Here is a 13,531-nt window from a genome sequence, read left to right on the forward strand (position 1 = left end):
GGATGGGGGAGTGGGGGCTCGGCGTACACCTCGGATGGGGGAGTGGGGGCTCGGCGTACACCTCGGATGGGGGCAGTGAGGGGCTCGGCCCAACTGAGGGATCGGGGGGGGGGGGCCTTAGTCAGGGAGGTGACCAAGAACCCGATGGTCACTCTGACAGAGCTCCAGCATTTCTCTGTGGAAAGAGGAGAACCTTCCAGAAGAACAGCCATCTCTGCAGCCCTTCACCAATCAGGCCTGTATGGGTGTGGCCAGACAGAAGCCACTCCTCAGTAAAAGTCACATGACAGCCCGCCTGGAGTTTACCAAAAGGCACCTGAAGGACTCTCAGACCACGAGAAACAAAATTCTCTGCTCTGATGAAACAAAGATTGAACTCTTTGGCCTGAATGGCGTCATGTCTGGAGGAAACCAGGCACCGCCCATCATCTGGCCAACACCTATAGGTGTTCAATTGGGTTTACATCAGCAGACCTACTTGACCACTGAATCACTTTCACCCGGTTGTTCTTCAGGAATGCAACCGTGGCCTTAGATGTGTGTTTTGGATCATTTTCATGTTGAAAAAGTGCACGATGACCAAGGGCACAGAGTGATGGTGGCATCTTCTCTTTCAATATAGAGCAGTACATCCTATGAATTCATGATCCCATCAATGAAATGCAGCTCCCTGACACCAGCAGCACTCATGCAGCCCCACAGAACACAGAAGGACACTGCCACCACCATGTGTCACTGTAGGCACCACCATGCCTTTTTCTTCTCACCTTTGCGACGCCATACAGTTTTGAAGCCATCGGTTACAAAAACATTTATCTTGGTCTCATCACTCCACAATCTTCTATTTCAGCAAGGGCCCTGGCAAATTCTAGGCGGCTTTTTTGTGCATGGGCTTTAGGAGAGGCTTCCTTTGTAGAAGACACTCATGCATGCCGTTCCTCTGCAGTGTACGCTGTATTGTCATGGGAAACAATCACCCCAGTTTGGCCTTCTACTTCAGTGACCTTGCATGGTGGTTTTCTTTACCCCTCGCTCCTGGCGAGGTGATAACTTCCCCGGACGGCCTGGACCTCTCTGTGATAACTTTCCGGACTGCCTGCCTGGACCTCTCTGTGATAACTTCCCCGGACGGCCTGCCTGGACCTCTCTGTGATAAATCCCCCTGGACGGCCCAGTTTGGCCTTCTACTTCAGTGACCTTGCATGGTGGTTTTCTTTACCCCTCGCTCCTGGCGAGGTGATAACTTCCCCGGACGGCCTGGACCTCTCTGTGATGACTTCCCGGACTGCCTGCCTGGACCTCTCTGTGATAACTTCCCCCGGACGGCCTGCCTGGACCTCTCTGTGATAAATCCCCCTGGACGGCCCAGTTTGGCCTTCTACTTCAGTGACCTTGCATGGTGGTTTTCTTTACCCCTCGCTCCTGGCGAGGTGATAACTTCCCCGGACGGCCTGGACCTCTCTGTGATGACTTCCCGGACTGCCTGCCTGGACCTCTCTGTGATAACTTCCCCCGGACGGCCTGGACCTCTCTGTGATAACTTCCCCGGACGGCCTGGACCTCTCTGTGATAACTTCCCTGGACGGCCTGGACCTCTCTGTGATAACTTCCCCGGACGGCATGGACCTCTCTGTGATAACTTCCCCGGACGGCCTGCCTGGACCTCTCTGTGATAACTTCCCCGGACGGCCTGGACCTCTCTGTGATAACTTCCCCGGACGGCATGGACCTCTCTGTGAGATGGTTGCACTTTCATCTTTGTTACATTTTTGTATGACTTTTGCTCCGGTATTCTGACTGATAAACAAAGCTTTGCTGATCTTCTTCTGGCCTTCACCTTTCTTGTGTAAAGAAATTATTTTCTTTCTCAGGCCTTGTGTGACATTTCTCTTCCATGTGGTGCCATTGCTGACAGCAGGAAAAGGGAGGGGCTTTCTTTAAATAACGCCCTTTTATAATTACCTGTCTGCTGGACACCTGTTTAATGACTAATTACACTCACCTGTACGATTTTTGTTAGCAGTTGTCTAAAACGTAGCTTTGCTCCTAAGGCCCCTTTCACACTGTCCGCTCCGTCGACGGACTCAGTTTTTCTCAGCGGGGGATCAATCCGCCGATCGGAGATGGAGCTGTCAGGTCCCCGCTGTCCTCTATGGGAGATCGGATGAGAATGGTCCGCCTGTTCATTCTCATCCGATCCCATCTGCCAGACGGATGGAAAATAGGGTTTCCATCCGTCCGGATTTGACGGACAGGATCGAATCGGACGGCAGCAGGTTTTAGTGGACATGTCTCCTCTGACATCCGCTGCCCCATAGAGATGCATGGAGGATCTGATCAGATTCGCCTGAAAAACTGACAGGCGGATCTGAACGGTCCGCATGTGTGAAAGGGGCCTTAGACTATCGTTGGGGGTGTATTCATTTCTGCAACATGGTCTTGCGTCAATTTGTTCGGAAAATGTCTTTTTTGCTCAGATAACATGCACTGCATTGCTGCATTCACACAATTCCACACTAACTACCAGCAAGAATAAGTCCTTACATTTAAAGAGCACCTGTCATTCCAGATCCATCATGGCAGCGCCTGTTAGCGGGCGTCCAATCAGCTGCTGCCGCTGCCACGTCCCTCACCTTGTTGTTACACTGCCGCATCACCAGCTGTCCCATTAAAGCAAATGGGACTGTCGGTTAGTCAACAGCGGGTCAGAGGAGGAGCCTCTGCGGGACAGAGATGACAGTTGCTCTCTAAAAATTATGAGTTGATTTAAATCAAGCCTCTTTTTACTAGTCATTTAAATCCAATCCACCCTGAAGCTGTGCATGTTTCCCTATGAGACTGTGTAGAGATGGGGGGGTCCATTCCCTCCACTTGGGTCTCAGATTACACTCAGTTCCCTACTCTTTGCTGTACTGTGTGTGACATCAGATCCCGCCCCCTGCCTTCTGAATCTCAGACAAGCTGTATAAATTCTGGATTTAGAAAGTTGTAGAGAAGGGAGTGTTGCAGATAAACAGGTACAACGTACGTAGGAGGATTTGTTACATCTCCATATATCACCTGAGGCCGGTCACTTCACTGGGGATATGGAAAGGGCTACAACCACTTTAATCTTCCCTTCTCTATAAGAAAAAGGAAAGTAAAGTCTATGCATTCACTGTATGGGGTGCTCAGCGCCAGGGAAAGGAAGCCCCAATCTATACCGGGGTCACTCTTCACCCATTTGCTTACACTCTGACATTGCTGATAGGATGACCTGAAGGGTGAAAGGTCACTGCCTGGCCCATAGGTTGTGTCAGGTCTTTATGTATGGGGTACACAGAGACGTGGGCTGTATATTCCTCAGCATGGACCTTTGGTCCATATTCTTGAATCTCTGTGTACAATATGATCTGCCTGTGTGTACTGATAGGAGTGGGAGAAATGTTCTCCTTTCCATGCAGCTCGTTATAGGAATACGTCTCTATTGGTGGCAGTCCATCTTCATGAGATGTTCAGAGGGAGATTTACCGAAACTGGTGCAGTTCTGCAGCCCAGACATGAGAGTAAGTCACACATGTGCAAGTCTCAAGTCTTAACCTTCAAGTCTCTAGCAAGTCCCAAGTTACTGTGGTGAAAACCAAGCAAGTCAAGTCATTTATTTTGGTCAAGTCAAAATACCGCTCTACCTCAATTTTCACCTTTTAAATCAGATAAAAGTCAGTGGTCAGGGGTCAGGAAAGGTTTTGTTTTATTTTCAACATTAACAAAACTGCTTAGTGCTTTTTTCTTGGCATAATAAAGAAACACTTTGAATGCCCAAACAGCTCAAAATCCTTTGTCCGGTCATCAACACCACAGACACTAAAAAATGTTTAAGTATTTCCACTGTTAACCGGTTGCCGACCGCCGCACGACTATATACTGCGGCGGTCAGCCCCGGCCAGGCAGAGTGACGTATTGGTACGTCACTCGCCTGTCACTGACTTGCGAGCCTATTGCGGGCGGGCGCGCGCCCGCCGTGGCTCGTTCACAGACAAGTCAGTGCGTGTGACCGGCGGACTCGATGTCCGCCAGTCACACTGCGATCGCTCCTGTGAAGGGAGAAAGACAGAGCAGCTTGTGTAAACAAGCCGCCTGTCAGTTCTCCCTGTGTAAAAGTGAAGATCTGTCCGTTCTACTATGTAGAACGGTTGATCTTTGCTTTTACACCAATAGGAATGTCCCTACAAAGTTAGAATCACTCCCCTAGGACACACTTAACCCCTCCCTGTCCAATAAAGTTAACCCCTTCCCTGCCAGTGTCATTTTTGCAGTAACATTGCATATATATAGCACTGATTACTGCAGTAATGTCACTGGTACCCCCAAAAGTGTCAAAAATGTCAGTCAAGGGTCCGATCTGTCCGCCGCAATGTCGCAGTACCGAAAAAAAATCGCAGATCACCGCCATTACGCGTTAAAAAAAAAACACCAAAAATGACAAAAATCTTTCCCTTTGTTAGTAAACGCGATAACTTTTGTGCAAACCAATCAAAATACGCTTTTTGCGATTTTTTTTTTTTTTTACCAAACATAGGTAGCATAAAACAAATTGGCCAAAAATGTTAAAAAATTTTGATTTTTACATTTTGTTTTGGGGAATTTCATATAAAAAAATGTGAAAAATATTGTTATTTTTGCAAAATTTACGCTCTTTTTTTGTTTATAGCGCGTGATCAAAAAATCGCACAGGTGATCAAATACCACCAAAAGAAAGCTCTGTTTGTGGGAAAAAAGGGCGTCAAATTCATTTAGGTACAGCGACGCACGACCGCGCAATTGTCCGTTAAAGTCACGCAGTAAAAAATCACAAAAAAACCCCTGGTCCTTTAGCAGCCAAATCCTCCGGGGCTTAAGTGGTTAAGCTGCCAGTGTCCTAAAAATCAGAACACACTGAGGTGTTTTAAGTGACTGAGGTGTCAGAAACATAACAGGAATTCATTTTGCTTTAACACATCTTGAGAAAATGCAAATATTTAATAATTTAAAAAAGTAAAGTCATTTGGAGTCATATGTATCAAGTCAAAGTCAAGTCTTTTCTTAATTTTAGTCAAGCAAGTCTCAAGTCCTAAAACTGGTGACTTAAGTCAAGTGATGTGACTCGAGTCCCCCACCTCTGCTTCAGCCTATCAGCTTCTAGCTTTAGATTGTTCTATTATGCTTTGACAATGATACCTGGAAGCTGATTGGTTTCTATCCAGATTTGCACTCTCCAGTTTTAGTAAATCTCCCCCATAGTGTGTATCCTCTGTAGTGCCCCTTGGTTGCTCGGAGTGACCTCGCTCTGGTCCTTCCATGGTCCCTGTTTTGTCTGTGCATGCTGCCTCTCCTGGCTGTGTATGATGAAAGAAAGATCCCTGCAGGGATTACGGCTCCTGTGCTCTGCTTGTTTATTATCTGATGGAAACTACCTGCTGCGTCACCCTGTGTGTGTGGGTGTCATTCACTCTTCATGGCTTCTACGTACATCCTGAATCCCTCTATGAAGGTGCTGAGGACTGTTGTGACAATACAGACAGCAGGGAGCCGTTTACAGTGCATCTAAGGATGAGGATTCAGTCGGCGTGATAACGATCGGTATGATGGAAGTAATCGTTACTTTGTATCCATTCTTTTATTGGACATTTTAGTTCTATAAACCTTTCTATCAATGGTCTGTAAAAAGTCTTTACTTTGTTATGATGGAGGGACAGACTGAGGGGTTCAGTGTGGTGGAGGGACAGACTGAGGGGTTCAGTGTGGCGGAGCGGAAAGACTGAGGGGTTCAGTGTGGTGGAGGGACAGACTGAGGCGTTCACTGTGGTGGAGGGACAGACTGAGGCGTTCACTGTGGTGGAGGGACAGACTGAGGGGTTCAGTGTGGCGGAGCGGACAGACTGAGGGGTTCAGTGTGGCAGAGGGGACAGGCTGGGGGAGGGTGAGTGTGGCGGAGGGGACAGGCTGGAGGGGAAGGGGAGGGTTTAGTGTGGGGGAGGGGAAAGGATGGGGGGTTCAGTGTGGCGGAGAGGACAGGCTGGTGGGGGGGTTCAGTGTGGCGGAGGGGACAGACTGGAGGGTCCAGTGTGGCGGAGGGGACAGACTGGAGGGTCCAGTGTGGCAGAGGGGAAAGACTGGAGGGTCCAGTGTGGCGGAGGGGACAGACTGGAGGGTCCAGTGTGGCGGAGGGGACAGACTGGAGGGTCCAGTGTGGCGGAGGGGACAGACTGGAGGGTCCAGTGTGGCGGAGGGGACAGGCTGGGGGGGAGTTCAGTGTGGCGGAGGGGACAGACTGGAGGGTCCAGTGTGGCAGAGGGGAAAGACTGGAGGGTCCAGTGTGGCGGAGGGGACAGACTGGAGGGTCCAGTGTGGCAGAGGGGAAAGACTGGAGGGTCCAGTGTGGCGGAGGGGAAAGACTGGAGGGTCCAGTGTGGCGGAGGGGACAGACTGGAGGGTCCAGTGTGGCGGAGGGGACAGACTGGAGGGTCCAGTGTGGCGGAGGGGACAGACTGGAGGGTCCAGTGTGGCGGAGGGGACAGGCTGGGGGGGAGTTCAGTGTGGCGGAGGGGACAGGCTGGGGGGGAGTTCAGTGTGGCGGAGGGGACAGGCTGGGGGGGGAGTTCAGTGTGGCGGAGGGGACAGGCTGGGGGGGGAGTTCAGTGTGGCGGAGGGGACAGGCTGGGGGGGAGTTCAGTGTGGCGGAGGGGACAGGCTGGGGGGTTCAGTATGGGGGAGGGACAGACTGAGGGGTTCAGTGTGGCGGAGGGACAGACTGAGGGGTTCAGTGTGGCGGAGGGACAGACTGAGGGGTTCAGTGTGGCGGAGGGACAGACTGAGGGGGACAGGCTGGGGGGGGGGTGAGTGTGGCGGAGGGGACAGGCTGGGGGGGAAGGGGAGGGTTTAGTGTGGGGGAGGGGAAAGGCTGGGGGGGTTCAGTGTGGCGGAGGGGACAGGCTGGGGGGGTTCAGTGTGGCGAAGGGGATAGGCTGGGGGGAGGGGGGTTCAGTGTGGCGGAGGAGACAGACTGGGGGGGGGGGGGCTCAGTGTGGCGGAGGGGACAGACTGGGGGGGGGGGGGGTTCAGTGTGGCGGAGGGGACAGACTGGGGGGTCCAGTGTGGTGGAGGGGACAGGCTGGGGGGGAGTTCAGTATGGCAGAGGGGACAGGCTGGGGGGGGCAGGCTGGGGGGGGTTCAGTGTGGCGGAGGGGACAGGCTGGGGGGGGGGAGTTCAGTGTGGCAGAGGGAACAGACTGAGGTGTTGTGTGGTGGAGGGGACAGGCTGGGGGGGGTTCAGTGTGGCGGAGGGGACAGGCTGGGGGGGGGAGTTCAGTGTGGCGGAGGGAACAGACTGAGGTGTTGTGTGGTGGAGGGGACAGGCTGGGGGGGGTTCAGTGTGCTGGAGGGGACAGGTTGGGGGGGGGGAGTTCAGTGTGGCGAAGGGGACAGACTGAGGGGTTCAGGAAGCTATTGTACCCCTGTAATTGCTGCTGGGAGCTTTTGTATAATAAATGCCTCCCCAGCTGTTGACTCTTTAATTGGATTTATTGTCTTCAGATTCTCTGTGAATTGGGGAATTTGTGTTCATCGTTATTTTGGGGTTGATTTACTAAAACTGGAGGGTGCAAACTCTGGTGCAGTTCTGCATAGGAACCAATCAGCTTCCAGGTTTTATTGTCAAATCTTAACTTAAGCTGAAGTTAGAAGCTGATTGGCTGCCATGCACAGCTGCACCAGTACTCTCCAGTTTTAGTAACCCCCCCCCCTTTTATGTCACCCTTGGTTTCTCATTGTAGTGTCTTCTGCCATCCTTGTAATTTGCATTCTCAGTGTATTTGCAGAATTCTCCTTACATCTCCTAATTTCTTCCTCTCCAGGATATGAATGGGACGATCGCCTGGCAGGTTTATGTGAAGATCTGATATGAATGGGACGATCGCCTGGCAGGTTTATGTGAAGATCTGACCTATCCAGTGGTGTCCTGGGCCCAGTATGGCCCAGATCTCCAGCAGCAATGGCTTCAGACAGTCTTCGGCAGCTCGGCCTCTGGGAACAAAGGATGTGGGGAAGGAGGAAGCCTTGCAGATGGAAGCAGAAGCTTTGGACAAGCTGCACAGAGAGAAGCGGTTGTATAGCAGCCGTGGTGCCACGTTCACCAGAGCACATCCCACACCCTCAGCCCTGAGCAAGCAGGACCACGATCTGATGGTGTTCCCTGAAGTGGATGCCAGGAGGCGGTCGGAGAAGTCCCTGCAGAATATAGACCTGGAGAAGCTTCCCCTGGCTGAACTAGAAAAGCTTCTTCTGGATGACACGTTTGAGGCCATCCCCAAAGCAGCTGCTCCCACCCAGATGTCGGTGTTGAATCCGGTGGTCTCAGCACAATGCTTCACTCCATCGTTCCCGGGAGGTCAGTGGGCATCTAGATTGCAAGCTCCGGTGCCTTCTTCTTTGCCACCAACCTTTTCATTTTCAAAATGCGTGGATCCATTTCAGAACGGGTTCAGTCCGAACGTGTCTGCAGGGCAGCGCAGGGAGCCGTTATTTCTCAGTCTTCCTGCGCGTCCTGCGTACGTTTCCTTCGCCGTACCAGCCAACTCGCCCTTCCACCTCCGAGGAACTCTGCCCACCTATTCTGCTCCCGTCACTCCAGACATGGCCAGATTATTCGACAAAATCGCAAAAACCTCAGAATTTCAGAGGAACGGAAAGGCCAATCATGACACTCCTACAACGCAAAGCACAAGCGGCGACTCCCCTGAAGAGAAGGCCAGTAAGACTGATGACATCAGTAAATTTGATTGGCTTGACCTGGACCCTCTCAGTAAACCCAAGGTGGACAGTGTGGACCTCGACGCCGTCTCTCCGGAGGGTGATGGTGCATGTAGCGGGATTGTGGCTGAAGATCCTTGGGATGCTGTGTTATTGGAGGAAAAACCTCTAAAGTCCACCCAGTCCGAGAGGAAAGCCAACCTGAAATCCCCTTCTGGTGCTACAGTTACTCGCAGTCATTCCTTGAACCTGAGGCCAGCGCACGCCTCGTTATCCAGGGGCCAGTCAGTGGAGGTAAGTGTTCCCCAACTTTATATCCAGCCGTACCCTGAAATAACATGCAGGGTCCATTGGTGGTTTTTGGAATAATTTAAAGCCCAACTGAATCCAAAGTGCATTCTGGTGAGGAAGGGTTGTCAGGGTGATTGTAGGGGAGATTTCAGCTCAATTCCTGTCCTGGTGTCCAATCAGGAAGTGAGGAGATCACCCCAAATGGGTTGCAGACAACAAAATAAATTCAAAAGATTATTATTATTTTTTTTAACAAATTCTTTATTGAAAGGGTTGTATTGTCTCAAAGTTTTTCACCTTAATGCATTCTATGCATTAAAGCGGAGTTCCACCCAAGAGTGGAACTTACGCTCTTTTGTTACCCTTACCCCCCCCCCCCCTTCCGGTGCCACATTTGGCACCTTTCAGGGGGGATGGAGGGAATGGGTACCTGTTTTTGACAGGTACACTTCCCCACTTCCAGGATACGGCGCCGCCTCTCCTCCTCTGAGCCAGTAGGAATGCGCAGCGCGCTTCGCACATGCGCAGTAGGGAGCCGCCCGTGAAGCCGCAAGGTGGGTTCCCTTACCGGCAATGGAAACATCAGCTGCGGTGCCGACATCGCTGGACTCCAGGACAGGTAAGTGTCCTAATATTAAAAGTCAGCAGCTACAGTGTGTGTACAGTGTGTGTACAGTGTGTGCGCAGTGTGTGTGCGCAGTGTGTGTGCGCAGTGTGTGTGCGCAGTGTGTGTGCGCAGTGTGTGTGCGCAGTGTGTGTGCGCAGTGTGTGTGCGCAGTGTGTGTGCGCAGTGTGTGTGCGCAGTGTGTGTGCGCAGTGTGTGTGCGCAGTGTGTGTGCGCAGTGTGTGTGCGCAGTGTGTGTGCGCAGTGTGTGCGCAGTGTGTGCGCAGTGTGTGCGCGCAGTGTGTGCGCAGTGTGTGTACAGTGTGTGTAGCTGCTGACTTTTAATTTTTGGAGGGGAGGCGGAACTCTGCTTTAAGCTGAAAAACCTTCTGTGCTTCAGGTACCCCCCCCCCTTTTTACCTGAACCCAATCGTTTTAGCGACGAGCACAAGCCCAGCGGCTCCAGCCGCCGTCTTGGGTCCTCATTGGATAGAATAATAGCAGCAGGAGCCATTGGTACCCGCTGCTGTCAACCAAATCCAGTGACCGTTGGGGCCGGGCCAAGCCCTGCTGTCAATGGATGCAGCAGTGGGACTCGTGAGTGAGCCTGCACAGGTGCCCCCATGTAAAGCGGCTCTCCGTGGGGACACTCAATGAAGAGGAGGAGCCAGGAGCGCCACTGGAGCCCCCAAGAAGAGGAGGATCGGGGCTGCTCTGTGTAAGGGTTTTATAACCTGTGTGATTTTAAAAAAAAAAAAAAAACACAAACCTTTATAACCACTTAAATACGACACCTATTTCCGACACATGTTGTCTACCAGTTAAAATCTGTATTTTTTGCTTGAAAATGACTTGGAACCCCCAAACATATTTTTTATATATCATTTTTTAGCATCGATCCTAGAGAATAAAACGGCGGTCGTTGCAATATTTTTTGGAACGTTGGTATTTGCGCAGCGGTCTTTCAAACACAATTTTTTGGGAAAAAATACACTTCACTGAATTTTAAAAACTAAACATTAAAGTTAGCCCAATTTTTTGTATAATGGGAAAGGTAATGTTACGCCGAGTTAGAAGATACCTAACATGTCACGCTTCAAAATTGCGCACACTCTTGGAATGGCCACAAACTTTGGTACCTTAAAGTCTCCATAGGTGACGCTTTACAAATGTTTACAGATTGCCAGTTTAGAGTTGCAGAGGAGGTCTTGGGTAGAATTATTGCTCTCGCAGTAACATTTGATACCTCACATGTATGGATTGAATTCCATTTGCATAGGTGGCCGCGACGTACGCATGCGTTCGCTTCTGCGTGCGAGCGTGCGGGGCCGGGGCACTTTAAATTTTTTTATGGTTTATTTTTTTTGATCACTTTTATTCCTATTACAAGGAATGTAAACATCCCCTGTAATAGAAATAGTGCATGACAGGTCCTCTTTATGGAGATATCGGGGGTCAATAAGACCTCACATCTCTCTTACAGGCTAGATGGCGTTAGACTAAAATTTAAAAAAAAAAACTATCTTGGCTATCCAGCCGGGATCACGGCAGTATTGCCAACTGCCAGGCCAGGCGTGATGTCATAACATCCTGCCCGGGCCTCCGAGAGTCATAGAGACTGCCGGGGACCATCTGGTCCTCAGCAGTCTCTATGGTGTGCTTCCACCGCTGGTGAATTCCTTCTCCGGCTCGCCTGGTGAGAGGGGGCGGATTTCCCCTCCCGCTGCCTGTAAGAACGATCAAGCAGCTGAACCGCCTCTATGATTGTTCTTATGGTGAAGGGAATCACCTGCTAAAAAAAATATATGAATGATGCCGGCAGCTGTACCCATCCTATGACCTCCAGCGGTAAGGAAGTGGTTAAAAATCTCCATAGGCGAGTTTTATTGGTTACCAGTTTAGAGTTACAGAGGAGGTCCAGCATGGAGGGATCGGGGGGAATGTGACAGTAATAGCAGTGACAGGTACTCTTTATGGAGGGATCGGGGGGAATGTGACAGTAATAGGAGTGACAGGTACTCTTTATGGAGGGATCGGGAGGAATGTGACAGTAATAGCAGTGACAGGTACTCTTTATGGAGGGATCGGGGGGAATGTGACAGTAATAGGAGTGACAGGTACTCTTTATGGAGGGATCGGGAGGAATGTGACAGTAATAGGAGTGACAGGTACTCTTTATGGAGGGATCGGGGGGAATGTGACAGTAATAGCAGTGACAGGTACTCTTTATGGAGGGATCGGGGGGAATGTGACAGTAATAGGCAGTGACAGGTACTCTTTATGGAGGGATCGGGGGGAATGTGACAGTAATAGGAGTGACAGGTACTCTTTATGGAGGGATCGGGGGAATGTGACAGTAATAGGAGTGACAGGTACTCTTTATGGAGGGATCGGGGGGAATGTGACAGTAATAGCAGTGACAGGTACTCTTTATGGAGGGATCGGGGGAATGTGACAGTAATAGCAGTGACAGGTACTCTTTATGGAGGGATCGGGGGGGGGGGGGGAATGTGACAGTAATAGGAGTGACAGGTACTCTTTATGGAGGGATCGGGGGAATGTGACAGTAATAGCAGTGACAGGTACTCTTTATGGAGGGATCGGGGGGAATGTGACAGTAATAGGCAGTGACAGGTACTCTTTATGGAGGGATCGGGGGAATGTGACAGTAATAGCAGTGACAGGTACTCTTTATGGAGGGATCGGGGGAATGTGACAGTAATAGGAGTGACAGGTACTCTTTATGGAGGGATCGGGAGGAATGTGACAGTAATAGCAGTGACAGGTACTCTTTATGGAGGGATCGGGGGAATGTGACAGTAATAGGAGTGACAGGTACTCTTTATGGAGGGATCGGGGGGAATGTGACAGTAATAGGAGTGACAGGTACTCGTTATGGAGGGATCGGGGGGAATGTGACAGTAATAGGCAGTGACAGGTACTCTTTATGGAGGGATCGGGGGAATGTGACAGTAATAGCAGTGACAGGTACTCTTTATGGAGGGATCGGGGGGAATGTGACAGTAATAGCAGTGACAGGTACTCTTTATGGAGGGATCGGGGGGAATGTGTCAGTAATAGGAGTGACAGGTACTCTTTATGGAGGGATCGGGAGGAATGTGACAGTAATAGCAGTGACAGGTACTCTTTATGGAGGGATCGGGGGAATGTGACAGTAATAGGAGTGACAGGTACTCTTTATGGAGGGATCGGGGGAATGTGACAGTAATAGGAGTGACAGGTACTCTTTATGGAGGGATCGGGGGGAATGTGACAGTAATAGGCAGTGACAGGTACTCTTTATGGAGGGATCGGGAGGAATGTGACAGTAATAGCAGTGACAGGTACTCTTTATGGAGGGATCGGGAGGAATGTGACAGTAATAGCAGTGACAGGTACTCTTTATGGAGGGATCGGGGGGAATGTGACAGTAATAGCAGTGACAGGTACTCTTTATGGAGGGATTGGGGGGAATGTGACAGTAATAGCAGTGACAGGTACTCTTTATGGAGGGATCGGGTGCCAGTAAACCGGACGTCACTTCCAGGTTACTACACCAGAGACCCAATCTGAGCCAATTCCGGCTTTGTTTGGTACTCCGGCCAGTCAGCGAATGTTTCGGCTGGTTGCTCGGGTCTCCTTGTGGGGCAGTGGGAAGGGGGGGGGGGGACATCCCCTCCCACTGCTTGTGATAATGGCTAAGTGGCTATATAGCCGCATCGGTTGTCATGTGAAAGCCGACCGTCCGCTTTACAAAACAGTGCTGGGGTGACGCCTGCAGCTGCATATCACAGCGCTACAATCACTTCACCTAAATGACACGCAGGGACCTGATTTTGTGTGGAGAGTTTGGTGTTACGATATTATGGG

At 50.8% G+C, this 13,531-nt stretch overlaps 2 protein-coding genes across 2 annotated transcripts in view; one reads left to right on the forward strand and one right to left on the reverse strand.

The window, feature by feature from the left end:
* The window catches only part of LOC309565552 (myoblast determination protein 1 homolog A-like), a gene marked incomplete at its 5' end in the record, with an annotated part of 11,698 nt that extends 10,901 nt beyond the window's left edge, over window positions 1-797 (reverse strand). Inside the window, one exon of the mRNA XM_082270509.1 lies at window positions 768-797. Coding sequence (XP_082126635.1) covers window positions 768-797 — 30 coding nt within the window. The remainder of the gene's footprint in view (window positions 1-767) is intronic.
* A 7,123-nt stretch (window positions 798-7,920) lies between these two features.
* LOC309565553 (phosphatidylinositol 4-phosphate 3-kinase C2 domain-containing subunit alpha-like) overlaps window positions 7,921-13,531 on the forward strand; it is a gene marked incomplete at its 3' end in the record, with an annotated part of 78,804 nt that continues 73,193 nt past the window's right edge. The window contains exon 1 of the mRNA XM_082270510.1: window positions 7,921-9,060. Coding sequence (XP_082126636.1) covers window positions 7,987-9,060 — 1,074 coding nt within the window. The 5' untranslated portion in view covers window positions 7,921-7,986. The remainder of the gene's footprint in view (window positions 9,061-13,531) is intronic.

This window comes from Pelophylax lessonae (genome assembly GCF_965119305.1).
Source record: "Pelophylax lessonae genome assembly, chromosome: 10".
Classification (NCBI taxonomy): Eukaryota; Metazoa; Chordata; class Amphibia; order Anura; family Ranidae; genus Pelophylax; species Pelophylax lessonae.